General features: G+C 40.0%; 1 protein-coding gene across 4 annotated transcripts in view; it reads right to left on the bottom strand.

The window, feature by feature from the left end:
* Nucleotides 1-22,790, bottom strand: part of EPHA6 (EPH receptor A6) — an 844,148-nt gene that overhangs the window by 83,109 nt on the left and 738,249 nt on the right. For all 4 annotated transcript variants that reach the window (XM_038403007.2, XM_038402996.2, XM_038402988.2 and 1 more), the window contains one exon: nucleotides 18,514-18,723. In XM_038403007.2, coding sequence (XP_038258935.1) covers nucleotides 18,514-18,723 — 210 coding nt within the window. The remainder of the gene's footprint in view (nucleotides 1-18,513; nucleotides 18,724-22,790) is intronic.

The raw sequence follows: 22,790 nt of genomic DNA on the forward strand, positions 1-22,790 counted from the left end.
AGATACATGAAGTAAACATACTGTCATAGGCAGCCACATCTTAAAGATGGTAGGTTGAGAAATACGTAGCTTGCCCATGATTTCTCTCTTTTTTCCTCTTGCTAAATAATGGTCTCTCTCCATTCCTATGTTCTCCCTTATAGTTGTACTCCTTTTACCTTCCCCATCATCAGTCTTCTCATTCCCTGATGTATCCTTACATAGAAATAAAGTGACTGAGTTACACACATCACCATTACATAGGAGAAGGAACTACGCCTTTGGGACTTGGTCCACAGAGTTTCCTCCTCAGCATAGGCAGTACAGTGTGCCAATTCTCTGTGGCTCTAATGGGTGCACCCACCCTCTCATACATAAGAGAAACGGGGACACTTCCAGTCTGTTAAACAAATCAGCACCTCTGTCTAAAAGCTAAGGAGCAGAGGAGTTGATGCCAGAATGACTGATAACTTCATATTAGTTGATTTAACTGTAATCTAGAAGGCATATATTTTAAAACATAGATACAAAACAAAATACTGTACATGGTTAGAATTAACCATGACCACGACACACTATTAAACATAATCTTTGTCTACACTGTATGCTAAATTATGTCTAGCGCTCTGTCCCTTCCCAGTGTAGACAAGGCCAAAAAGGAGAACTGAAGTGTTGGGCATAACAAAACTTTGATTTTGTGGATTGGTAACTTATTTAGTATGGTTCTGTATCTGAATTTAAAAATAATGCTTTCTAGATTGGACAAATTATTCTGCAAAGGTCTATCGTGCTATATCCACTAAGCAGCGTAGTGGTGGAAAAATCCCCTTTTTTGCCTCTGAAGATAAGTGAAGGATAGATTTCCTTTGAGATGGATCATTATACCAGTATACTGTAATGTCAATGCACAGCATTTGAACTAAATAAATTCAACTATATCATCATCATCATCATCATCATCCTAACTTCCAAAATATAGCTGAAGACACTATCTAATTTTATCTGTATCTTTAAAAAAAATTCCAGACTCCCTCCTGGCCTGCTGTCTGCCATTTGCTTTTATTACCTCTTGTTTCTTATTATAACCAAGTACAGTGAAAATCCAAACTGCATATTTTATAGGCGATTCCTCGCCTCAATTTCATTTCATGACTTCTTGTTATTGAGTTAGTTACTATTTAAACAGTTTGTTGTTATCAATGGTTCTTTCTCTTCTGAATCTTTATTCTCAGAAAATTCTCTGCACAGGCTATTTTATCTATAAAAGTTAGCTTGGCTAATTTTTTGTAACTGTTTCAACTACCCAAATCCTAAATAATTTTGGTTGTCCATTTGTGCTCTGCTGCAGTTTTTGATTTCCGCCACGTTTTCTCCATAATATGGAGTTTACAGTTACATGCAATATTCTATATTGACTCTCACTAGTACAACATAAAACATCAGTACTTTCTGCAGATTTATATGCTTGTCCGCCTGGTTTCACTGCTCCAAACCCATTTCTCAAAATTACTCTTACATTCTTCTTCCTGGCTTGCATTCCATGTTATGCTTCCATTTGAATTGTAATTCCTGTGTTCACCATTAGTTACCACCTTCATTAACATTCATTTGGCAAAATTAAACACACTTCTTTTGATAAGTCATGCATTTTAAGGTCAGAAGGGATCATTTTATGATCATCTATTATGACCTCTTGCATAGCACAGAGCACGGAATGTCATTGTGTAATTTTTGCATCAAGCCCTTTTCGCTGAGTGAGAACATATCTTTTAGAAAGACACAGAATTTTGATTTAAGCACTTCAAGTGACAGAGACCACTACAGTCCCTGGCAAATTGTTCCAATAGTTAATTACCCTTGCTTTTTAAATCACAGGAATTACCATAGTGGATTTGACCCAAGGGTCCATCTAGTTCAGGATCCTCTCATGAGAAAATAATCAACATAATTACCACAAATCAAGGAAGTCACCACTACAGCCACATTAACATCTAGACCAATTTCAGCTCACTCTTACCTCCAAAATACCATAATATCTATTACTGACTGCTGAACTCCATAACTCATTTTCAGTTCTGTTATAAAATCCCACACAATGCACATATCCAGTTCCTCACAATTGTACTCACACACAACATGAAATCCAACTTCAGCAAACAAGATAGTTAATAGAATTTAACTCTTCACCTAGGTATGTTGATAAAGTATTTGCACATGAGAAATTGGCAGGAGGCAAGGAGAAAGTGAGTTGAAATCCAAGTTGGCAGAGAGACAGCTTTCCGCTCTCCTACAGGCAGCTGCCCCTTTGCCATCATAGACACTATATAGCTTATTGATTGGAACAGTTCTGTCCACTCTTCTTGCTGGAGACTGAATTAATTATGATAAATTAAGGGAATAACTCTTCAGAATTCAAGAGTAAAATATAAAAAAAGACTGGTGCTAAATTTCTGAAATCATTATGGAAAAACTGTTTCCTTGAAAAAGATATATATTTGATAAGAAAAAAAGGAATTTAATGGCATCTGAAGAATTATTGTATTAAATTTGGAGACTAAATTCAATCTTTAATAATGCAGGATTAAGTTGACCCTAAATGCAAATGTCAGTGCAAATTTACTGTGGAGTATTTACTTGTCTCTTCATAGTTTAAGCAACAAACTACCATAAGAAGGGAACACACGAAGGTACAACAAATCACAAGGATATGGGGAAGGAGACTGTAATTCACACTCACTACTTTTATTCTTGTCCTAGGAAGAATATAATTATAACAGATCTTCCCCAAGTTCTTTTCCTGCTCTGCTTCTGGGTTTAGTTATGCCTTTTTAGCAGGGAATAAATACAAAAGCAGGAACAAACTAAAACAACCAACCAACCAAAAAACCCTTAGATAAATCCAGAAGCTCAGCAGGAAAAAAATCTCAAAAAAGAATCCAAGAACAGGGATCAACTGAAATACAGTAGAACCTCAGAGTATGGACTGACTGACTACCCACACACTTCATTTGGAACTGGAAGTGCAAAATCAGGAAGCAACAGAGACCCTCCCCCTGAAAGCTAATACAGTACAATACCATATTAAATATAAACTACTAACAAAATAAAGAGAAAGTTTAAAAAAGATTTCTGTGCTTGTTTCATTTAAATTAAGATGTTAAAAGCAGCATTTTTCAGCTGCATAGTAAAGTTTCAAAGCTGTATTAAGGCAATGCTCAGTTGTAACTTTGAAAGAACCGCCATAACGTTTTGTTCAGAGTTACAAACATTTCAGAGTTGTATATAACCTCCATTCCCGAGGTGTTTGTGACTGAGGTTCTACTGTATTTACATTTTGATAAATGACACATGGTCTGTTGCAAATCAGGAAACAAAAAAACAAAACAAAAAACCACCATCATCCCAGTGAGTAGATTTTTTTTTCTACTTTGAAAGATGTGATTTAATCAATTTTGGATAAAGTGACACCTTTAAATGTTACAAGTAGAGAGGAACACAACTGTTTCTGCAATCACATCACTTGTTTGGGCCCCAAGGTTATGTATGCTTGCACAGAGTGAGCATTGGCTCTAGACTCTCATATAACTTACCTCTGCACTGGGCTGACCAATCAAGAGGACAGTGGCTTGGTGAAAGAGGTGACATGGAGGGGCTCTATATTAATTTTCCAAGAGCAGATTGCAGAACCAGTTGGGCTGGAAATTCAAGCAAATGAGACTTCACCACCACCCAAACACCACCACAATTCCACCATGTGTTGTAAAAGACCTATCTTAATTTATACATCTTCTATGTCCCCCACACACATTGGGAATGCAACTCCTTTCCTTTCACACATGGTCTCAGAAGTGAAATAGTTAACACTGCTGACATTTTAAAGTACAACTGGCATCAGAGTCAGCACCCATTTGAAACAAACAGAACAGTTCACTCCTCTCTGCTATTGTTTAAGGCTCTTTGCAAATGCAGGACTTCTCTACATGGTGCGGCCATGCACACTAGAGGGGTGGGATTTATAAAGCCCAATAACATGGCTGCACAGCACTCTATTAATGCCCACCAGGGAACTTTTAGTGTGCACCAGCAGGGTTTATCTGGCTCAGCCACTGCACAACATGTTGGTGCATTTTAGAAATCATCCCCCTTTAGGGCGCATTGCTGCCCTGTGTAGACAAGCCCGTATGCAGACCTTGTTGCATTACTTATTGTATGATCACATTTTGGAGATTTTGTTCACAACCATAAAAGCTACAAGCTTATTTTTAAAAATATGAAAATGGGGACTTTGCAAAAAAAAAAACCTGAGGCCTGTCTGCTGACCCTCACCCTTTCCATCTAGTCCCTGCAATTTTGGAAATACTGCCCTGGAGCAACTCTCCAAACATCCTGCACCTCATCCCCAGCAATGGGAAAGACAGAGATGGAAACAGGGTGTTCAAACTTGCACTTCACCCAAATAATTTGTAGGGAATGGGGAGAAGGAGGAGCCCGGAACGCTATTTCTGCTCCTCCTCATTAGCTCTATTGCTACTTGAAGCTGACCATTCTGTTTGGAGCTACGTCAGCAGTGCTGCTTCATGAAATGTAAGGAACCTACCCCTTGTCAAAAACGGTGAGGGGGGACAACCTGAATATGTGCAAGTCCTCCATCTAGATGACTGAGAATATTCTCTTCCTAGGGAGGGTAAGGAGTTGCACTGCTGCATAGTGCTCAGTGGGCCAAGAAGAAGATGGTGAAAGGTCGGGGGTTCATCAACCCCAAAACCTCTGCAATGCAGAGACTAGCTGGAATACACAAGTTCAGCTAGGCTTTTCCCTGAGATGCCCCATCAGGTAGGAATTCATTTTTTAGCTGATTGGTAGCAAGATCAAATATAAAATCTAGCTAAAACAGTATTCATTGGGATTCTAGAATACTTTCCATATCTTCAGAGGTGAACTGAGTTCCAAATACAAAACCATAATTAGTAACTTTCTGTACATTCCTCTCATATTGGTGATACTAGAAGGTTTTATTTTCATGGTGTTTGCAAAATTAGCTAGATGAGAAACTCTACCCTTCCTCATGCAGTTAATGAAAGGGAAAACAAACACTGGTTAACACAAACCCTTGTGGCACCTACTCACTGTCTTTCCTGAACAGTTACCAGTAATTGTTTCATTCTATTTTCTCTTGTTAAGCTGATTCTTAAAGAAAAATTTCCAGCTATTCTGCTTGTCCCAGCACTTAGAAAGTTCATAAGTTAAGTATCACTTGTCAGCATGAATTAACTAGGTAACTTTTTTTATACTTCTTAACAACCTATCATGCATTTTTTCCTCATTAGGCTGAGCATAATCCATGTACCATAAGAAGAAAATAGATATTGTGTGATTCATGAAAACAACATAGATAGATGCATAGATACTAAGGTCAGAAGGGACCATTCTGATCATCTAGTCCGACCTCCTGCACAGCGCAGGCCACAGAATCTCACCCACCCACTCCTACAAAAAACCTCACCTATGTCTGAGCTATTAAAATCATGGTTTAAAGACTTCAAGGAGCAGAGAAGCCTCCCTCAAGTCAACCATGCCCCATGCTACAGAGGAAGGCGAAAAACCTCCAGGGCCTCTCCAATCTGCCTTGGAGGAAAATTCCTTCCCGACCCCAAATATGGCGATCAGCTAAACCCTGAGCATATGGGCAAGATTCACCAGCAAGATACTACAGAAAATTCTTTCCTGGGTAACTCAGATCCCATCCATCTAATATCCCATCTCAGGGGATTAGTCCTATTTACCCTGAATATTTAAAGATCAATTACTTACCAAAATCCCATTATCCCATCATACCATCTCCTCCATAAACTTATCGAGTAGAATCTTAAAACCAGATAGATCTTTTGCCCCCACTGCTTCCCTTGGAAGGCTATTCCAAAACTTCACTCCTCTGATGGTTAAAAAACCTTCGTCTAATTTCAAGTCTAAACTTCCTGGTGGCCAGTTTATACCCATTTGTTCTTGTGTCCACATTGGTGCTGAGCTGAAATAATTCCTCTCCCTCTCCTGTGTTTATCCCTCTGATATATTTATAGAGAGCAATCATATCTCCCCTCAACCTTCTTTTAGTTAGGCTAAACAAGCCAAGCTCCTTAAGTCTCCTTTCATAAGACAAGTTTTCCATTCCTCGGATCATCCTAGTAGCCCTTCTCTGTACCTGCTCCACTGTGAATTCATCCTTTTTAAACATGGGAGACCAGAACTGCACACAGTATTCCAGGTGAGGTCTCACCAGTGCCTTGTATAATGGTACTAAAACCTCCTTATCCCTACTGGAAATGCCTCTCCTGATGCATCCCAAAACCGCATTAGCTTTTTTCACAGCCATATCACATTGGCAGCTCATAGTCATCCTATGATCAACCAATACTCCAAGGTCCTTCTCCTCTTCCGTTACTTCTAATTGATGCGTCCCCAACTTATAACTAAAATTCTTGTTATTAATCCCTAAATGCATAACCTTACACTTCTCACTATTAAATTTCATCCTATTACTATTACTCCAGTTTACAAGGTCATCCAGATCCTCCTGTATAATATCCCGATCCTTCTCTGAATTGGCAATACCTCCCAGCTTTGTATCATTTGCAAACTTTATTAGCACACTCCCACTTTTTGTGCCGAGGTCAGTAATAAAAAGATTAAATAAGATTGGTCCCAAAACTGATCCCTGAGGAACTCCACTGGTAACCTCCCTCCAACCTGACAGTTCTCCTTTCAGTAGGACCCGTTGCAGTCTCCCCTTTAACCAATTCCTTATCCATCTTTTGATGTTCATATTGATCCCCATCTTCTCCAATTTAACTAATAATTCCCCATGTGGCACAGTATCAAATGCCTTACTAAATCGAGGTAAATTAGATCCACTGCATTTCCTTTATCTAAAAAAAATCTGTTACTTGTTCAAAAAAGGAGATTAGGTTGGTTTGGCATGATCTACCTTTTGTAAAACCATGTTGTATTTTGTCCCATTTACCATTGACTTCAATGTCCTTAACTAATTTCTCCTTCAAAATTTTTTCCAGGATCTTGCATACTACAGATGTTAAACTAACTGGCCTGTAGTTACCTGGATCACTTTTTTTTCCTTTCTTAAAAATAGGAACTATATTAGCAATTCTCCAATTATTCGGTACTACTCCTGAGTTTACAGATTCATTAAAAATTCTTGCTAATGGGCTTGCAATTCAGGTGCCAATTCCTTTAATATTCTTGGATGAAGATTATCTGGGCCCCCCGATTTAGTCCCATTAAGCTGTTTCAGTTTCGCTTCTACCTCAGATATGGTAATATCTACCTCCATATCTTCATTCCCATTTGTCATGCTACCATTATCCCTAAGATCCTCTTTAGCCTTATTAAAGACTGAGGCAAAGTATTTGTTTAGATATTGGGCCATGCCTAGATTATCTTTAACCTCCACTCCATCCTCAGTGTTTAGCGGCCCCACTTCTTCCTTCTTAGTTTTCTTCTTATTTATATGGCTATAGAACCTTTTACTATTGGTTTTAATTCCCTTTGCAAGGTCCAACTCTACTCGACTTTTAGCCTGTCTCACTTTATCCCTACATGTTCTGACCTCAATTAGGTAGCTTTCCTTGCTGATCCCTCCCATCTTCCACTCCCTGTATGCTTTCTGCTTCTTCTTAATCACCTCTCTAAGATGCTTGCTCATCCAGCTTGGTCTACAACTCCTTCCTATGAATTTTTCCCCTTTCTTGGGATACAGGCTTCCGATAGCTTCTGCAGTTTTGATTTAAAGTAATCCCAGGCCTCCTCTACCTTTAGATCCACAAGTTCTTCAGTCCAATCCACTTCCCTAACTAATTTCCTTAATTTTTGAAAGTCAGCCCTTTTGAAATCAAAAACTCTAGTTGCAGATCACTTGAACCAAGATTGTCCCCTACAACCATTTCTTCTATGAGGTCCTCGCTACTCACCAAAATTAAATCTAAAATGGCATCCCCTCTAGTCGGTTCAGTAACTATTTGATGAAGGAATCCATCAGCTATCGCATCTAGGAAAATCTGAGCCCTATTATTATTACTAGCACTGGTCCTCCAGTCTATATCTGGGAAGTTAAAGTCTCCCATGATCACGCAGTTTCCATTAGTATTTACTTTATTAAAAACATTAAAAAGGGCTCTATCCATATCCAAATTAGATCCCGGAGGTCTATAGCACACCCCAAGAATTATCGTAGGAGAGGCCTTACTAGTTATCTTCCCCAATGTAATTTTTGCCCAGACAGACTGTCTTATCCATTGCATCCCTTCTTATTTCTTTACATTCTACCTCATCATTGATATACAATGCTACTCCACCACCTTTACCTTTGTTTCTGTCTTTCCTAAAGAGCACATACCTTTCAATACCTGTAGTCCAGTCATGACTACTATTCCACCCTGTTTCTGTTATCCCTATAATATCTGGTTTCACTTCCTGCACCAGTAGCTCTAGTTCCTCCATTTTGTTACCTAGGCTCCTCGCATTGGTGTACAAACATCTTAATTTTTGCTGTTTGGCCTCGCTCACATTTTGTACCCTATTAGGCACAGTCATTCTACAGCCAGTATAACCTATTAGACTAGTATCCACACCGCCCTTGCTCCTTATATACATTCTTTTACCCACGGCTGGATCTTTTCTTACTTCGTCTTCTTCCCTCTCAATGCTAAAATCTGGCGTGGAGATTACCTGGACATCTCCCAACCATCCCCCCCTAATTCCTAGTTTAAAGCTCTCTTTATCAGTTGTGCCAGCCTCGATCCTAGAAGTCTATTTCCTTCCCTACTCAGATGAAGTCCATCCCGAGAGAACTGTCCTCTGTCTGTGAATGCCTCCCAGTGGCCATACATCCCAAAGCCCTCCTTATAGCACCACTGCCTAAGCCATCTGTTGACAGTCATAATCTTGTCACACCTTTGTTGCCCTTCTCTAGGAACAGGAAGGATCCCACTAAAGACCACCTGAGCCTCAATTTCCTTAAGCGTCTTCCCCAGCCTAGCATAGTCTCCCTTAATATTTTCCAGCGAGAATCTACCGTATCATTTGTTCCCACATGAAGGATAATTAGGGGATTCTTTCCCGCTCCCTTTAGGATCCTTTTCAACCTCAGGTCTACATCCCGTATCTTAGCACCCAGAAGACAGCACACTATTCTATTCTCTGGATCAGCTCTAGTTACAGGCCTGTCTTAGCACCCGGAAGACAGCACACTTTCTATTCTCTGGATCAGCTCTAGTTACAGGCCTGTCTAAGCACCCGGAAGACAGCACACTTTCTATTCTCTGGATCAGCTCTAGTTACAGGCCTGTCTATTCTTCTCAATAAAGTGTCCCCGATCACATAGACCTGCCTTTTACTGGTGACAGTGCTATTCTCCAGTCTCTCCCCTGTTCCCTCTGGCTGCAAGTTCTTTCCATTCCTATTTTCCCTTATAATCCTCTTCAACCCATCCTGTAACCTCCTGGGGCTCATATTTGGTGTAGTCTCCCTTGACTCTTCCGCTTTTCCTATAGGACTACCCTCTCTTCTCTTCTTCCTTACCTTTCCACCTTCAACAAGTACCTGCTGAGCCCCTTCTTCATTTTCCAACTCTGCAAACCTGTTCCTAAGCTCTATTTCTCCTTCACTAGCCCGTCTTTTCCTCTGCCTGGTTCTTTTAGTCACATGCTTCCACTGACCACTTTCCTCACCCAGTCTCCCCTCAAAATTCCCCAGCCCTGCTTCCATCTGTGAGTCTGAGCTTTTCCCTTCGGATACCTCATGTCTTTACTCCATCATCTGCTCAAACCCCTTCCTAAACTCAACAAGACTTTCCACCTGCATCTCCAAACCTTGGATCTTTTCCTCCATCAGCTCTATCAGACAGCATTTCATGCAGAAAAAACTCTTACCGGGTCCCCCCTCCAGGATCATGTACATACCACAGCTTCCACATCCAGACATCCTCAATGTGTCTTCCACTACAGGAGTCACTCCCACAGCTGCCTCCGTATCTGTCATCGCCTTCCCACCCAAGTCCTGTTAATCTGGGAACACAAGCCACACCAAAAAGACCCCTCCCCCCCAGCAAAAGCAAACCCTAAACAAGCACCACAATACAAACTGCCCTTATAAACTCCCACTCAAACTCCCCTGTTTACGGCTCTGTTTGCTAGCTCCTGTGCCACTGCAGTTGTCTTTGCCACTGCCTGACTGGCTGGCTGGCTACCTTTATAGGACCTCTAGTTAGAAGCCCCACCCCCTAATCAGGGCTCAGCTGCTCTCCCAGCACAAAGCCCTACAAGCCTCCACACACACACACACACACTAAAAATACAAAACCAAGTATAAATACCTTCTCCAACAGAACTCCCACTCAAACTCCCCTGTTTACAGCTCTGTTTGCTAGCTCCTGTGCTGCTGCAGCTGTCTGTATAATACATAATTCACCTAATTTCAGTGTATAAATTTGAGGCCCAATTCTGATCTCACTTAAGTTTTTCCCTGGGTTACTATTTAACTAGATTGCTGGCATCAATCTGTTTTGTTCCTAGGTTGAATCTAATAACCCTGAAGTGTCTCTGCTAAGGCTGCTTTATTCAACTTTAGCATTTTAGGCTGATTTAAGCAGGATCAGGCCCATAAAGTCCACCAAATTATATAGTGAGGACAAAGTAATAATCCTATTCCTACATAAAATTGGGGAAAAAACAAAATATATTCAGGACTGAATTCAGCAATATAACAGATAGGCAGGAGTAATCTTGAATTCATTTCTTTATATACCATATAATTCAGTTTGAAGCAGCTTTTTATCTCACTAAATCAGATTTAAGGCAGACCTATTAAGGCTTCACCATTAACAGAATCACCAACTTAGTCTCAATGCAGTGGCGCTACAAATTCTATTCTAACTACATATACACATTTCCCACATGTACATGTTTCTCTGGGGCTTAGAGTTCCTTCATAATTGCATATAAACTTTTACTGTATTTTAAAGAAAATTGGTTCATGGGCTACAACATAGGGCTATCTGAAAACAGAGTTACCAAGCCTAAACTCCCTCTGTATTGATTAACGTTCCTATTTATATGCTAGAAATGTCTTTTTTTATGATCTGGTGTTGTCTTGGCAACCTCTAGTAAAAGGTAAAATTTTGTCTCCCTGGAAAAAGGCATACCATTTAGTTCTCTCAGAAGTTGCCTTATCAGTTACTGATCAATTTGAGACACAAATATTGCAGATGGGGTGTTACTTGGTCTTAATTCCCACTTTCTGTTCTAAAATTGAATCTTGCTGTAGGTCTTGCCTTCCATTACATCAAGTAGAGACAAATCTCTTATTCTCCCCACCCGCTAACCCTAATATCAAAAACACATTTACCCTCAGTTCTGTCAGTAGGTTGGAGGAAAAAAGGACGTCACAAAAGTCAGAAAGCCATCTTCTGAGATTTTTGTCTTTTCCTGTACTGTTCAAACTATTCAAGAGCTCTTACAGTAGTCTCACAGTCTAAAGCCTTTGGGAAATTTACTAATCCTAAACTACAGTACTTATTGGCATTCTCCAGCTACTCCATCTTTCTTAGTTGTATATTGTCTCTTAACTAGTGTTTCAGTTTGAGCTTGGAGTGCAGCAACTTTTCTTAGTAATTTCTTCTCTGGACTTTTCCTCTCACAAGTTCATCTGTCATTTTTTCCAGTTCCTAAACTCCACTCCACTACCAGACGTACAAAAAACAAAATAAAACCAAAACTAGTATTTTGTACCACTCTACTAGCAGTCACGCATAGAGACTCTAGTAAATAAATAAAGCTTCTTCAGATTAAATTTTAGAACCAGGGAACTCTACAATTCTCCATAATATCTGTCTTTACGTCAGTCATTAGATGCATCAGCTTTCCTTCAGTTACAGCTGCCTGCTTTCATGTGCCAGAGGGCCCACTGTCCTTAGCTCAACAGTCCAAAAGAGATGGATAATTTTCTTGGCAATAGTCTGTTTGTGGATCAGTAATGATCCAACCAAACAGGCCTGATCCAGTCATTAAATACACCAGAGAAGGCAAAAATGTTGGTTTGCCTATCAATTTCATCTCTCTGCAAATGCTGGCCTGCTTTCCACCTGAGGCCTGGCTCTTTGTCCACACAGATGGGAGGCAATACACTGGCAGATTCTATGGTGTCCCATGGCATACAAATTTCTCTGGAATGATTTTTCCCAAAGCTACTGAAAATAGTAATAGGAATAACTCCTGACACTAGCAAAAAATTGGTGGTGTGTGCCAACAGAAAAAGAATAGCAAAATCTGGCAACTTTTTAAAAAAAATGTGATGAGTGCAGTCCAAGAGGTAACCTCCTTCAGAAACTTCCTGTATTAGGAAGATTGAGACAAGCGTGGGATGGATTGTCGGACATATGTTTTACGAGAAATTAAACACAGAAGAAAATAAATCTTTACAAGGGAAAGTAAAGAGATATTTGCTAAACCACACCAGAAGTATGTGATAGCAGTGAGAATCCAGAACATAGACTAGTGTGTGAAAATAAAAATATATATTGGACAACAACAGAAGAGCAATCTAGGATTCCCCAATGGATTGCAATACTCTCTAGCTAAAGGCTGTGTCTGTTGAGGAGCGCAAGTCCCATTTGTAATACATGGTCAAAGGGTGTATGTTTAACCAAGCTGCTGGTTTTCATATTTATTTAGTGTATGCAGCCCGTTCTAGCCGTAGTACATGACAATTTCATATTCTTTTATTTGAATTCTGCTCTCGTACAGTATCTTCTCCAACTGCCAAGAGCTTGGCACCATTGTCTCCTGCACCATGGATGAGAATCTACAAAAAAAAGGGGTCTTATGGCTTCAGATTGGCTTGATTCTTTCTAGGTAGACTCAGATTGCTAGGAAAATATCTAACTTGTGTCACTTTTTTCTTTTTGGCACAGAGATTAGGGTAAAAAAGGAAGAAGCACTATTTCCTGTGATCACAGAAAGAGTGTGTTGTACTTGGAGATAAATAAAGGAGAAGTGCACAGAACAATATCATTGTGGAATATGCCACAAGGCTCTTCTGTGGAGTACTGCATGCCCTATAGGTAGTTGGCTGTTAGAATCTCTATAAAAAGGAAATAAAGCAACCCATATCGCAGGAGCACAAAGCCTGTATATTAGCACCTGAAGTGCAAGGTTTACTCTGCATGTGGAAAAAGATTATATGGAATTGAATAGATTTTATGCTGCTTTGATAGATCTAGTAACATGTGGATTGGAGTAGAGAAGTTGTCCATGAGTTCTCCCACACATATGTTGAGAGCTGAAGGTCATAGCTTCAAGGTCAAAACACTGCAAGTATGAATAAACCAGCCTAAGGAAGTTCCATATTTTTTGCAACTGGAAGAAACTGATCTCTTTGCTTTCTCTTAGCAACATGCCTAAAAGCTACCCCAGGTGTCGGTAGATTCTGTTAGTGGATATTTTCCGGCTTACATGAGGATATTTATGACTTTTGGTGAGTAACATAATTGGCTTATAACTTTTTACTCAAGAACCACACTGCTAAGATCAGGTTTGTCAAATTTTTGCGAGGTATCATCTCCTGAGTGAATGAGGTCCTGGCCATTTGGGAAAAAAATAGTTTCCTCCTGACATCTTAACTAGGTCAGAAAACCAATTATGTCTTGGCCAGTAAGGTGCTATAAGGTGACTTTGTGTCCTGGTTTTATCTTCTTCATTATCCAAGGCAGAAAGGGGGATCAGAGAAAATGTATTCTGTAAGATGTTTGGACACAGATGTGAGAGGGTCCATTTTGGGATCTTCCCTTGAGTTAACTTTCAGGCCTACTTAAGGACCGACAACTTCAAGAGAGTCCTAATTAACTCATCAGATTTTGTGCATATCACCTTTATTATGTGCAGTGTTCTGATGGATCGGATGTAAATAACTGCCAAGTGGAATAGCTGTATAAGATCTTGGTGTATAATAGTCGTATTGTGGCCCCTGCTGATTTACATATGACATCATAGTTAAGTTGTCTGGTCAGAGAAAAAATGTTTTATTTCCAGAAGACTCTTTGAAGGGCTCTCAGGGCCAGCCTCACTAATCAAAGCTCCAGGATGCTGATACCATTCTCTGTTCCATCTGGAGTCAAAGCCTTTAGGAAATGGATAGCAGCTTGTGTGGCTGAGGAGCACACATTGTGAAGGTAAAATCTGCTATAGTTGTCAGGTGAATGCCACAATTCAACTGTACTGACAATAGAGAGGGAGCTCGAGGCTTCCCGGGCTACAGTCACATGCTCTAGTGGCATATTGCCATTTTTTTTTATCATCAATCTATGGCTGAAACCATTATTCCCAGTAACGAATATATGTTCTTCTACCTTGTGTCTCCTGGGAAGAAGGAGAATTAGGATCACGGAGATTAGCTTCTGATTTGACTCTTAGGATATACATACCATTCCTTACTGTGTGATCATGTGTCCCATTAACCTTTCTGTTCTTTAAGGCTACAGCCATGACTCTAGGTAGTAAAACCAAGCAACCAGTGATCCAATTACGAAATAACAAAGAAGGGCAGGAAAATCTCCAAGGGGAGGGAAAGAGGAAGGAAACCCCATGAGTTTAAATTATAGGTAAAATAGTTCATGAATCCAAACTAGTTTTGTGAACCCAACTTTTATATTTAGAGGTTCACAAAGCCATTTTGCAGGTATCCTCAATTAATGAAGTCTGACATGAAGCGCTCTCTGCTTCTCTGCAGTTCTAGTCTCAAAGAGTTCAATTGCAGGAAAGAGTGATGCAGAAGGCATGTCAAGTCCATTTATAATGCTGTTTGTGGAGAGTTTTCAAGAAAAAGGCTTTGTGTATTATGCTGTGCTTTAGCACTATTAAGTACAGGATAGCTGCCTTTGTGGATAAAGGCTATCATTGTTCAACTTTCTACCAGTGTGAATGATTGACCAAACAGACATAAACATATCTGACATATGTGCTATAGTCTAAAGCAGGTCATGATTTTACAATTATTGCAAAATCACAATACTACAACCAAAAAGGCAGGCACATAATAAAATCTAAGCTCTATGAAACATATGGAACAATTGCTCAATAGTTGTATCTGTTAAAGTCTATTGAATAGATAAATCCCATGAAAACTTTCTAAGGTTCTATGATTTTTTTACATTGAATAGGGGAAAATTCCTATTTTTGGTTAAATGGTCTACCATTTCCCAGTGGTTTTGACCAACTGTAACTTGCCTTAAGAATAAAAGCAGTAAGTAATCCTGCATCTATTCCTCCAGCCATCACTATATTCAGTGGGAGGGTTTAAGAAATAAACAAGGGAAGCACATTTACAATGGAATAAATTACAAAGTTTCATGAGTCTTTTGTGTATAGAATATTCATGCCGGAAGCGGTGTATTACAAAAACGTTGAGACTAGATATATCTGACTTTCTTTTAATTTTTTTCAATGTGCTGAAACGTTTTCAGTAAATGCCAGCAACATTTTGAAAGACTGTCAGCGTGTAGAATTTCAAATAACCATTCTTTGGTTTAACACCAAACAGACATACAGACCTGTTGTTTTGCAAAACCCTAGGCATATTATGGTAGCTGCAGTGAATTCAGCAGGATGAACAGAATAGTCACTCCAATAGAATTACACTAGATCAGTTCCATACTGTGGCTGCAAACCACCTCTTAAACTGAAAGCACGTTAAGGAATAGGTCAAGTAGCCATTTTGTCTCTGATTCTTATGATGGGAACCCATAAGTCTATGGGCATTCTGGAAGGATACTCTATTAATTAGAATATGCTGTGTATCTGTGTAATCAATTTAGTTTCTATGGTGCAGATTAACATTATTTGAAATGAGCATATATTTAGTTAAGATTCTTAATGTTAGTAAAAAGAACGAGGAGTACTTGTGGCACCTTAGAGACTAACCAATTTATTTGAGCATAAGCTTTCGTGGGCTACAGCCCACTTCATCGGATGCACAAAATGGAACATATAGTAATATATATATATATATATATATATATATATATATATATATATATATATATATACCCACACACACACACACATACATATAAGTTGGAAGTTACCATACAAACTGTGAGAGGCTAATTAGTTAAGATGAGCTATTATCAGCAGGATAAAAAATTATTATCACTACAAAAGTTTTTTTCTCTTGCTGATAATAGCTCATCTTAACTAATTAGCCTCTCACAGTTTGTATGGTAACTTCCAACTTATCTGTATCTGTGTGTATATCTATATCTATATATATATATCTTACTATATGTTCCACTCTATGCATCTGATGAAGTGAGCTGTAGCGCACAAAAGCTTATGCCCTAATAAATTTGTTAGTCTCTAAGGTGCCACAAATATTCCTATTCTTTTTGTGGATACAGACTAACACGACTGCTACTCTGAAACCTGTCATTAATGTTAGTAATCATTACAAAAAGGGAGTTAAAATTTTATTTTACCAAAAAGACTGTCGTTCAGTATGGAAATTCTGTCAACACACCAACATACTCAATTTCTTATTCCCCTCATATTGCATCCTGTATATCTTATGTGTTGTAAGTCAAGTTTGAACAGTGTTCTCCAGGTTCAAGAATTTAAAAACAAGTATTCTTCATTATAGCCAACACGCTTACTTTTATAGCATAATGCACTTCAGTATTAATATGAGGAGGCTTAAACCTTGAAAACAAGGTCAGTTCTTTTTCAGACAGTAAACGTAAGCAACATAATTAGATATCTGAAGTATAAATAGGGGAAGGTTGATCCTTCAGCTCTTCCACTCATGGTATTCCCACTGAAGGGAGTTCCAGACTCCTGAGTACCTATGAGGTCAAGTCTCTGGTAAGATACTTTTCAGAAGATTTTAGATAATGTCTGTGGATCACTGGATGCCAATATCCGTCAAAAAAATGTACAAGATCAACTTAATCTTCCTCAACACTGCATGCCTTCAACACAGAAATGTATAAAAATGCCACTAAGAAGATACTGGCAAACTTTCCAATGAACAAAACAAAGTTAACAGCTGAAAAAATATGTTAAAAAAGCTAAACTGTGATTCACAAAGCTAAACTGTGATTCACATATAAGTTATCCCATGTCTCTAATTTTAAGAAGACCACAAGAAATTAACATTTTTTATGCTAAAAAAGGCAGCATTTTTATTAATTTGATACTGAGGGAATAATCTGTGAAGAAAAATGATAAACTAGCAAGCTTGTTCAGAGCTTTAAGGGGACTGAATAAATCAACATATTGCTATACTACCGGATAGTTCAAAAACAAGCTAGTCCATATAAAATTGCTAAATGTCTGAGTACTTAATAAAGGTGATCACAAACACAGTATAAAGACTTGCATGTGATCCAATTATGTTAAAATGCATTCTACCTGGAAAACAATGACCAAATGTTTCATGTGGTTCATAGGAAGCAGCGAGAATTTTTTGTTCACTTTTTAAAAAAGCATGTCTTTGCAAATTTACGCCAGGGTTGTGGGTAGGTATGATGGGAATTTATAAACCCCTAACTAATGCCAGGACAAGAGAAAAGCTGGAACAGGACTGGGCCAGGAAAGCTCCGCTCCTCTGGCACTGCCAAGCATGTTCCTGGGGAAAGGAGCAGTATAAAAAGAGCTCCAACAGCCCAGCTAGTGGGGAAAGAGAGAAACCATTTTCAGGAAGTGAAGGAGTGCTTATCGAGATGGCTCTGCTGTGAGGTTCACCACACCCCCCTGTAGGGACCACTCCAGATATAGGGAGAACTGTGTGCAGGGCACCAGAGGGTTGCCTGCATCAGGCCTGAGACTTTGGGGGTTTGGAACAAGGACTATTATCAAACAGCAGCTGTGCCCCAGACTGAGACATTGGGTGGGGTAGGAAGTGGCTGGGGAAGGTGAATGGGAGGTGACCCAAGTGTAGGCCAGGCGGTGCTGTCACACTTTCAGGGCCCTAGCCTGGGACCTGGTGGAATGGGAGGACCTGGGTTACCCTACCACCTCCAGATTCCCGTATGCCTAGTCCTGGAACAGGCAGGACTAGGGTGCTACTGACAAGAAAGCTGACCCAGCTGACTCCTGTTCAGTGGGCCCCCTCACCTCTCTCACTGAACTGAGAGAGAGACTAAAGCAGCAGGCCCTGACCACTAGGCCTGCTGACTGGATAGACCACTCTGCTACTGTGGGGAAAAACGGAGTGGAAATGTTGCTGGCATTTACTGAGAGGAGTAAAACGCTGGTTGATAAGAAAATGGCTGGCTTAGGCATTACTTAAAAACTTCAGTGAAGATTACATTTTAAAAAAACCAGCCCAGTTATCCAAACCCCACACACTAATAATGAAACAAAACAGTCAATCCAAACTACTATGTCTGAGGCACAAATGAGTTTGAAATAGGAATAAAACAAATGCAGTTGACACAATTTAATAAACTGTTCAAATTAGATAAGAGACACTCACACTTGTTGTGTAAGCAGCTTCAGGGTCATCCTCTAACACTCGTGACAGACCAAAATCAGAGACTTTACACATGAGGTTACTGTTGACTAAAATATTACGGGCTGCCAGATCACGATGTACATAGCCCATATCTGAGAGATACTTCATGCCAGATGCAATTCCACGAAGCATGCCAACCAGCTGGATGACTGTGAAGTGTCCATCATGTTTCTGCAAGTAAGATAGTGCACATATAAGTTCAAGGAACATTTCTAGTTTTGATGGATTTAACACTATTTACATAAACTGCAGTTTGTATTTAAAAACTGATTACAGATTTAGGGTCCAATCCTGCACTTCCAATCCAGGCAAAACTCCTAGTGCAAATCCACTGTTATCACTTGCTTGTATTTCCACTGTTAGTTGGTTCTCCTCCTTCTTGTCCCCTCCTTTCACTGCAGCCCTTCAGCTCTCCAACCTCTCTCCGTCCATTATGTGGGTCACCTTCCTTTTCCCTTTCTACCTCCCTCCCCTCCACCAAATCCCCCTTCTAATCCAAGAATTCCCTTGTCTCCCCAACCTTCAGTCCCCAGTGCCCCTTCCCTTCAAATTCCCAAAAACCTAAAATCAATTTTGGACTATAAATGAAACAATATATAACAAAGTCCCTCCTCCTGCCCCCCTCAACACCTGAGACCCAATGGAAATGACATGCTGTATATCTGCTATTACTCCACTCACTTTAGCTTTGTATGCAGTATCCCTTTGTATTGTCAAAAATAGCTAAATGCAGTCTGAAGGCTTGGAGCACATATAGTATTAATCAGTAATTTCAGCAGAGTGGGTACTCTTATTTTTCTTTTGCTGGGAACAAGTCATAAAAATGCAACTCTTTCTACTGGCCTCTTAACTACCATATAACATAACAGTAGCTATTGGTGCAAATCATTTAGTATTTTTAAAAATAGTAGTGTATTTCCCCCCTTAAGTGTTAAATGATTAGAAGCCCTGTATAAGTCAATACAGCTGATTTTATACAAGTTGTATATTCACAATTTGTAACCCTCCCTTAGCCATGTAGTGAAGATACATGCATGTGTTGTTTCTGATCTTTATTTTGGAGCTATTGAAAATGCTTTTGAGTCTAACTTTCGACATCCCTCTGTACTCAACCCTCATAAGCACCGAATCTCCAAGATGTGTCCTTTTAGGTCAAAAAAAAGACCCACAGAATGGACACATGATCAGATTTGTAAAGCTTTCAGCTGTAAGTCTCCAAACAAAGCAGAGGTTTACAGACCCTCCATTTAAGCCAGTCATTTGTAATAGTTTTGCTCTTTAATGTCTATAACTTTATTATGCACTTTAGAAGCAAAATGACTGGCATGTGATAAACATTAACTCTGAGAACCAATAAGTTTCATAATTACTTTTTCCTCCTGGATATCCTGTAACTGTCCCAGCTGCTTCAATACTGTGCAGCCTACATACCCTCAGCTCTGCTATCACAGAAGTCAATGCTGATCCCCCAAAGAGTCATGTTGCACCTACATAATCAACTGATTCTTCCTCTGCCTGCCCAACTGCCATCTACAGTCAGGCTGGTCCACAGTTAGCAGTCGGGGCATTGGGAAGGATGCAGTGAAGCACCCTGACACTCCATAAGTGGGGAGATGGTTCCTTCTTAAAGGGGCAACATTGCATCAGGGGGAATCTCCCAGATGAAAGCTCAATGATTGGGGTTATTGTGCCAAAAATCTCCACTTGGCAATTAGGAACAGAGAGATAAAAAGGGATCTTCTCTCTGACCCCACATCCTCTCCCTCCAAATAATTAAGGAACCTATTCTGTCCTTCCCCTGATGCAGCCACACAGGCCTAGGTGGTCTGATCTAGCAGCCACAGCTGGGCTACCGTTAGTCACAAGTCAGCAGTCAGGGAGCAGGGATCAGAGTAATGGCTTAAAGCCAGGATCAAAAGGCAAGAGTCAAGGTCAGAGTTAGGCCAGGGTCAGAGATGGCTACCAGGCTGGAATCATGAGACAAGAGTCAGGGTCAGCATCAGGCTGGGGTCAGAAATTAGAAATCAGCAAGTGATGTGAAGTCTGGAGTCACAGAACCCTGCACAGCTGCCCCAGACAACTTCCTGGAGCACTCTCCATGGTTAAATAGTGACCATGGGCCAATCAGAAGGCCACAAGGTGCTGTCACTCTGGACCTTTTGGGCGGTACTTCCTACAGTGTCCAATCTCCACAGTGCTCTTTGGATGTGGCTCTACATTGTCTCCCAGTGATGATGTGAGAATGTCAGCTGCCCCATACCTGGATTCTAGTCTTGTGGATCCTTACAAGAATTCTTATAGTTTTAGGGCTTTTATAACTATTAAACATCTAAGACGGGAGTCACCTAGCCCTGGCCAAGGATCAGTGTCAAAAACTCATATACATCAGTTCTCCACCCACAGAACAGATGCAGGTTAGTCTGACCCCACCCCTCTATCCCAACACTCAAACAGCCCCTGTTGGCCAGGTGCAGAGAGTTCATCTGGCCACCTAGCGGTAACTTGCTCCTTATAGCTACATACATTTGCTTCAGTATTTGATTCATCGTGTCTAGAACTGAACTTTTCTCCCAAAATCTTTAGACTCCCACCCTTCATTATCATTGCTGACTGTTCTACCTCCACCACCTCCCTGGGAATCCAGGTTCAAATCTCAGACTCATGTGCAACACCTCCAGATCTCCCTCTAAAAACCACAATTTATCATCCTTTCCTCTACTCCCTACTCCTAAATATCTGGACAGTGTCTAGATAATAACTTTTCTTAAAATATAACCTCTTTATACTCGCCACTTTCTAATATACCTGAAATGTCTATAATAAAATTCATCTTGCTCCTCTGACATTCCAACTACATCTCCCCATCCTTGTAATCCTTTTGTTAACTTTCTGTTGTACTGCATCAGGTTCAAGCTTCTAATCCCAACTTCCAGTCTCTTTACAGTTTCACATCTGTCTACATTTTGTCTCTAATTTCACCCTTCTTTCCCTCTCACTCCATATAGTCCTCCCAAATCCTCTCCCGTAACTGCTCCCCTTTTCCCTTCCCACACTTGGCTGTGCATCTCGTTTCAAGCTGCCCCCACACTTGGAACAGTCTCCCTTTTCCTGGCAGCTAAAATCCTTCCTCTTCCATATCTTTCCTTAATCTCTTCTTTTGCATTGATTTCCATGCCAATTTTATTCCCTTGCTATTTTTGAATTGCTGTTTTCCCCACATATCATACTTGTCTGTCTGACTTAAGCTGACCAGGATAGAGATCCTGGGCCAAGTCATCCCTTGAGCAGTTCAACTGAGTCAATGAAGTTACACAAGGTAAGAACTTGATACCCCCCTCCCAAGTCTTATGCATTTATAAATCTCTATGTGCTCCTGAGAGTCAACACAATCCTCTGGCAACTTTCCCACGTATCTTCCTTCATCTACGTGCCCTAAGAGACATAAAACTCTCTCTATCATACATCTGAATGATCCAGTAGTTGTTATCCAGGGCTTAATTCCAATTCCCAGGGCTTAGATATGCAATGTGCTTTTGATATGATTCCCACCTGGCTGCAGAGGGTGTTTATCAGCATTGGCAACAATTCAGAAAATGGTGAATTTGTGCAGTTCCATCGAATTTTTAAACAGGCTTTAATAGCTTTACCAAATAAACTTTTGTCATCAGCTGAGGATATATCTTATGTCTGCCTGGTCCTGCATTTATGCTTCCTATCTAATGCTTTGGGAAATATTGTTTATGTTCAACTACAGATTTGTCTTGCTTAAATGAAGTATTCCAATCAACCTACAGAACATTCTATAGCAGTGAATCTTAGTATGCTTAAAATGTTATGGGCTGGTGGAGAGGATCAGTTAACTCATATCCCTCTCAGGTCTACACTAGAAGCGCCACATCGGCACAGCTGCATCAGGAGAGTGTCTCCTGCTGACATAGCACTGGTGTGGACAGCGCTTTGGTCATTGTAATTTATGTCACTCAGGGGAGTGACTTTTTCACACCCCTGAGCGACGTAAGTTAGAATGATTTAAGCAGTAATGTAGACCTGCCCTCAAGTGAGCTTCTTTCTTATCAAGGTTTTACTCCTTAAAAGTTTTCAGAATGTGCTAGATACAGCCAGAGAAAATAAGTATTTTACTTAGCCAAAAAAATGTAAAAGCCTAAAATTTGGCTATAGCTCAGCCCTTTGCAATCGAAGCAAAAAAAATCTGCTTCTGCACAAGCTTTCTCCATTTT

This window comes from Dermochelys coriacea, chromosome 1 (assembly GCF_009764565.3).
Source record: "Dermochelys coriacea isolate rDerCor1 chromosome 1, rDerCor1.pri.v4, whole genome shotgun sequence".
Lineage (NCBI taxonomy): Eukaryota > Metazoa > Chordata > Testudines > Dermochelyidae > Dermochelys > Dermochelys coriacea.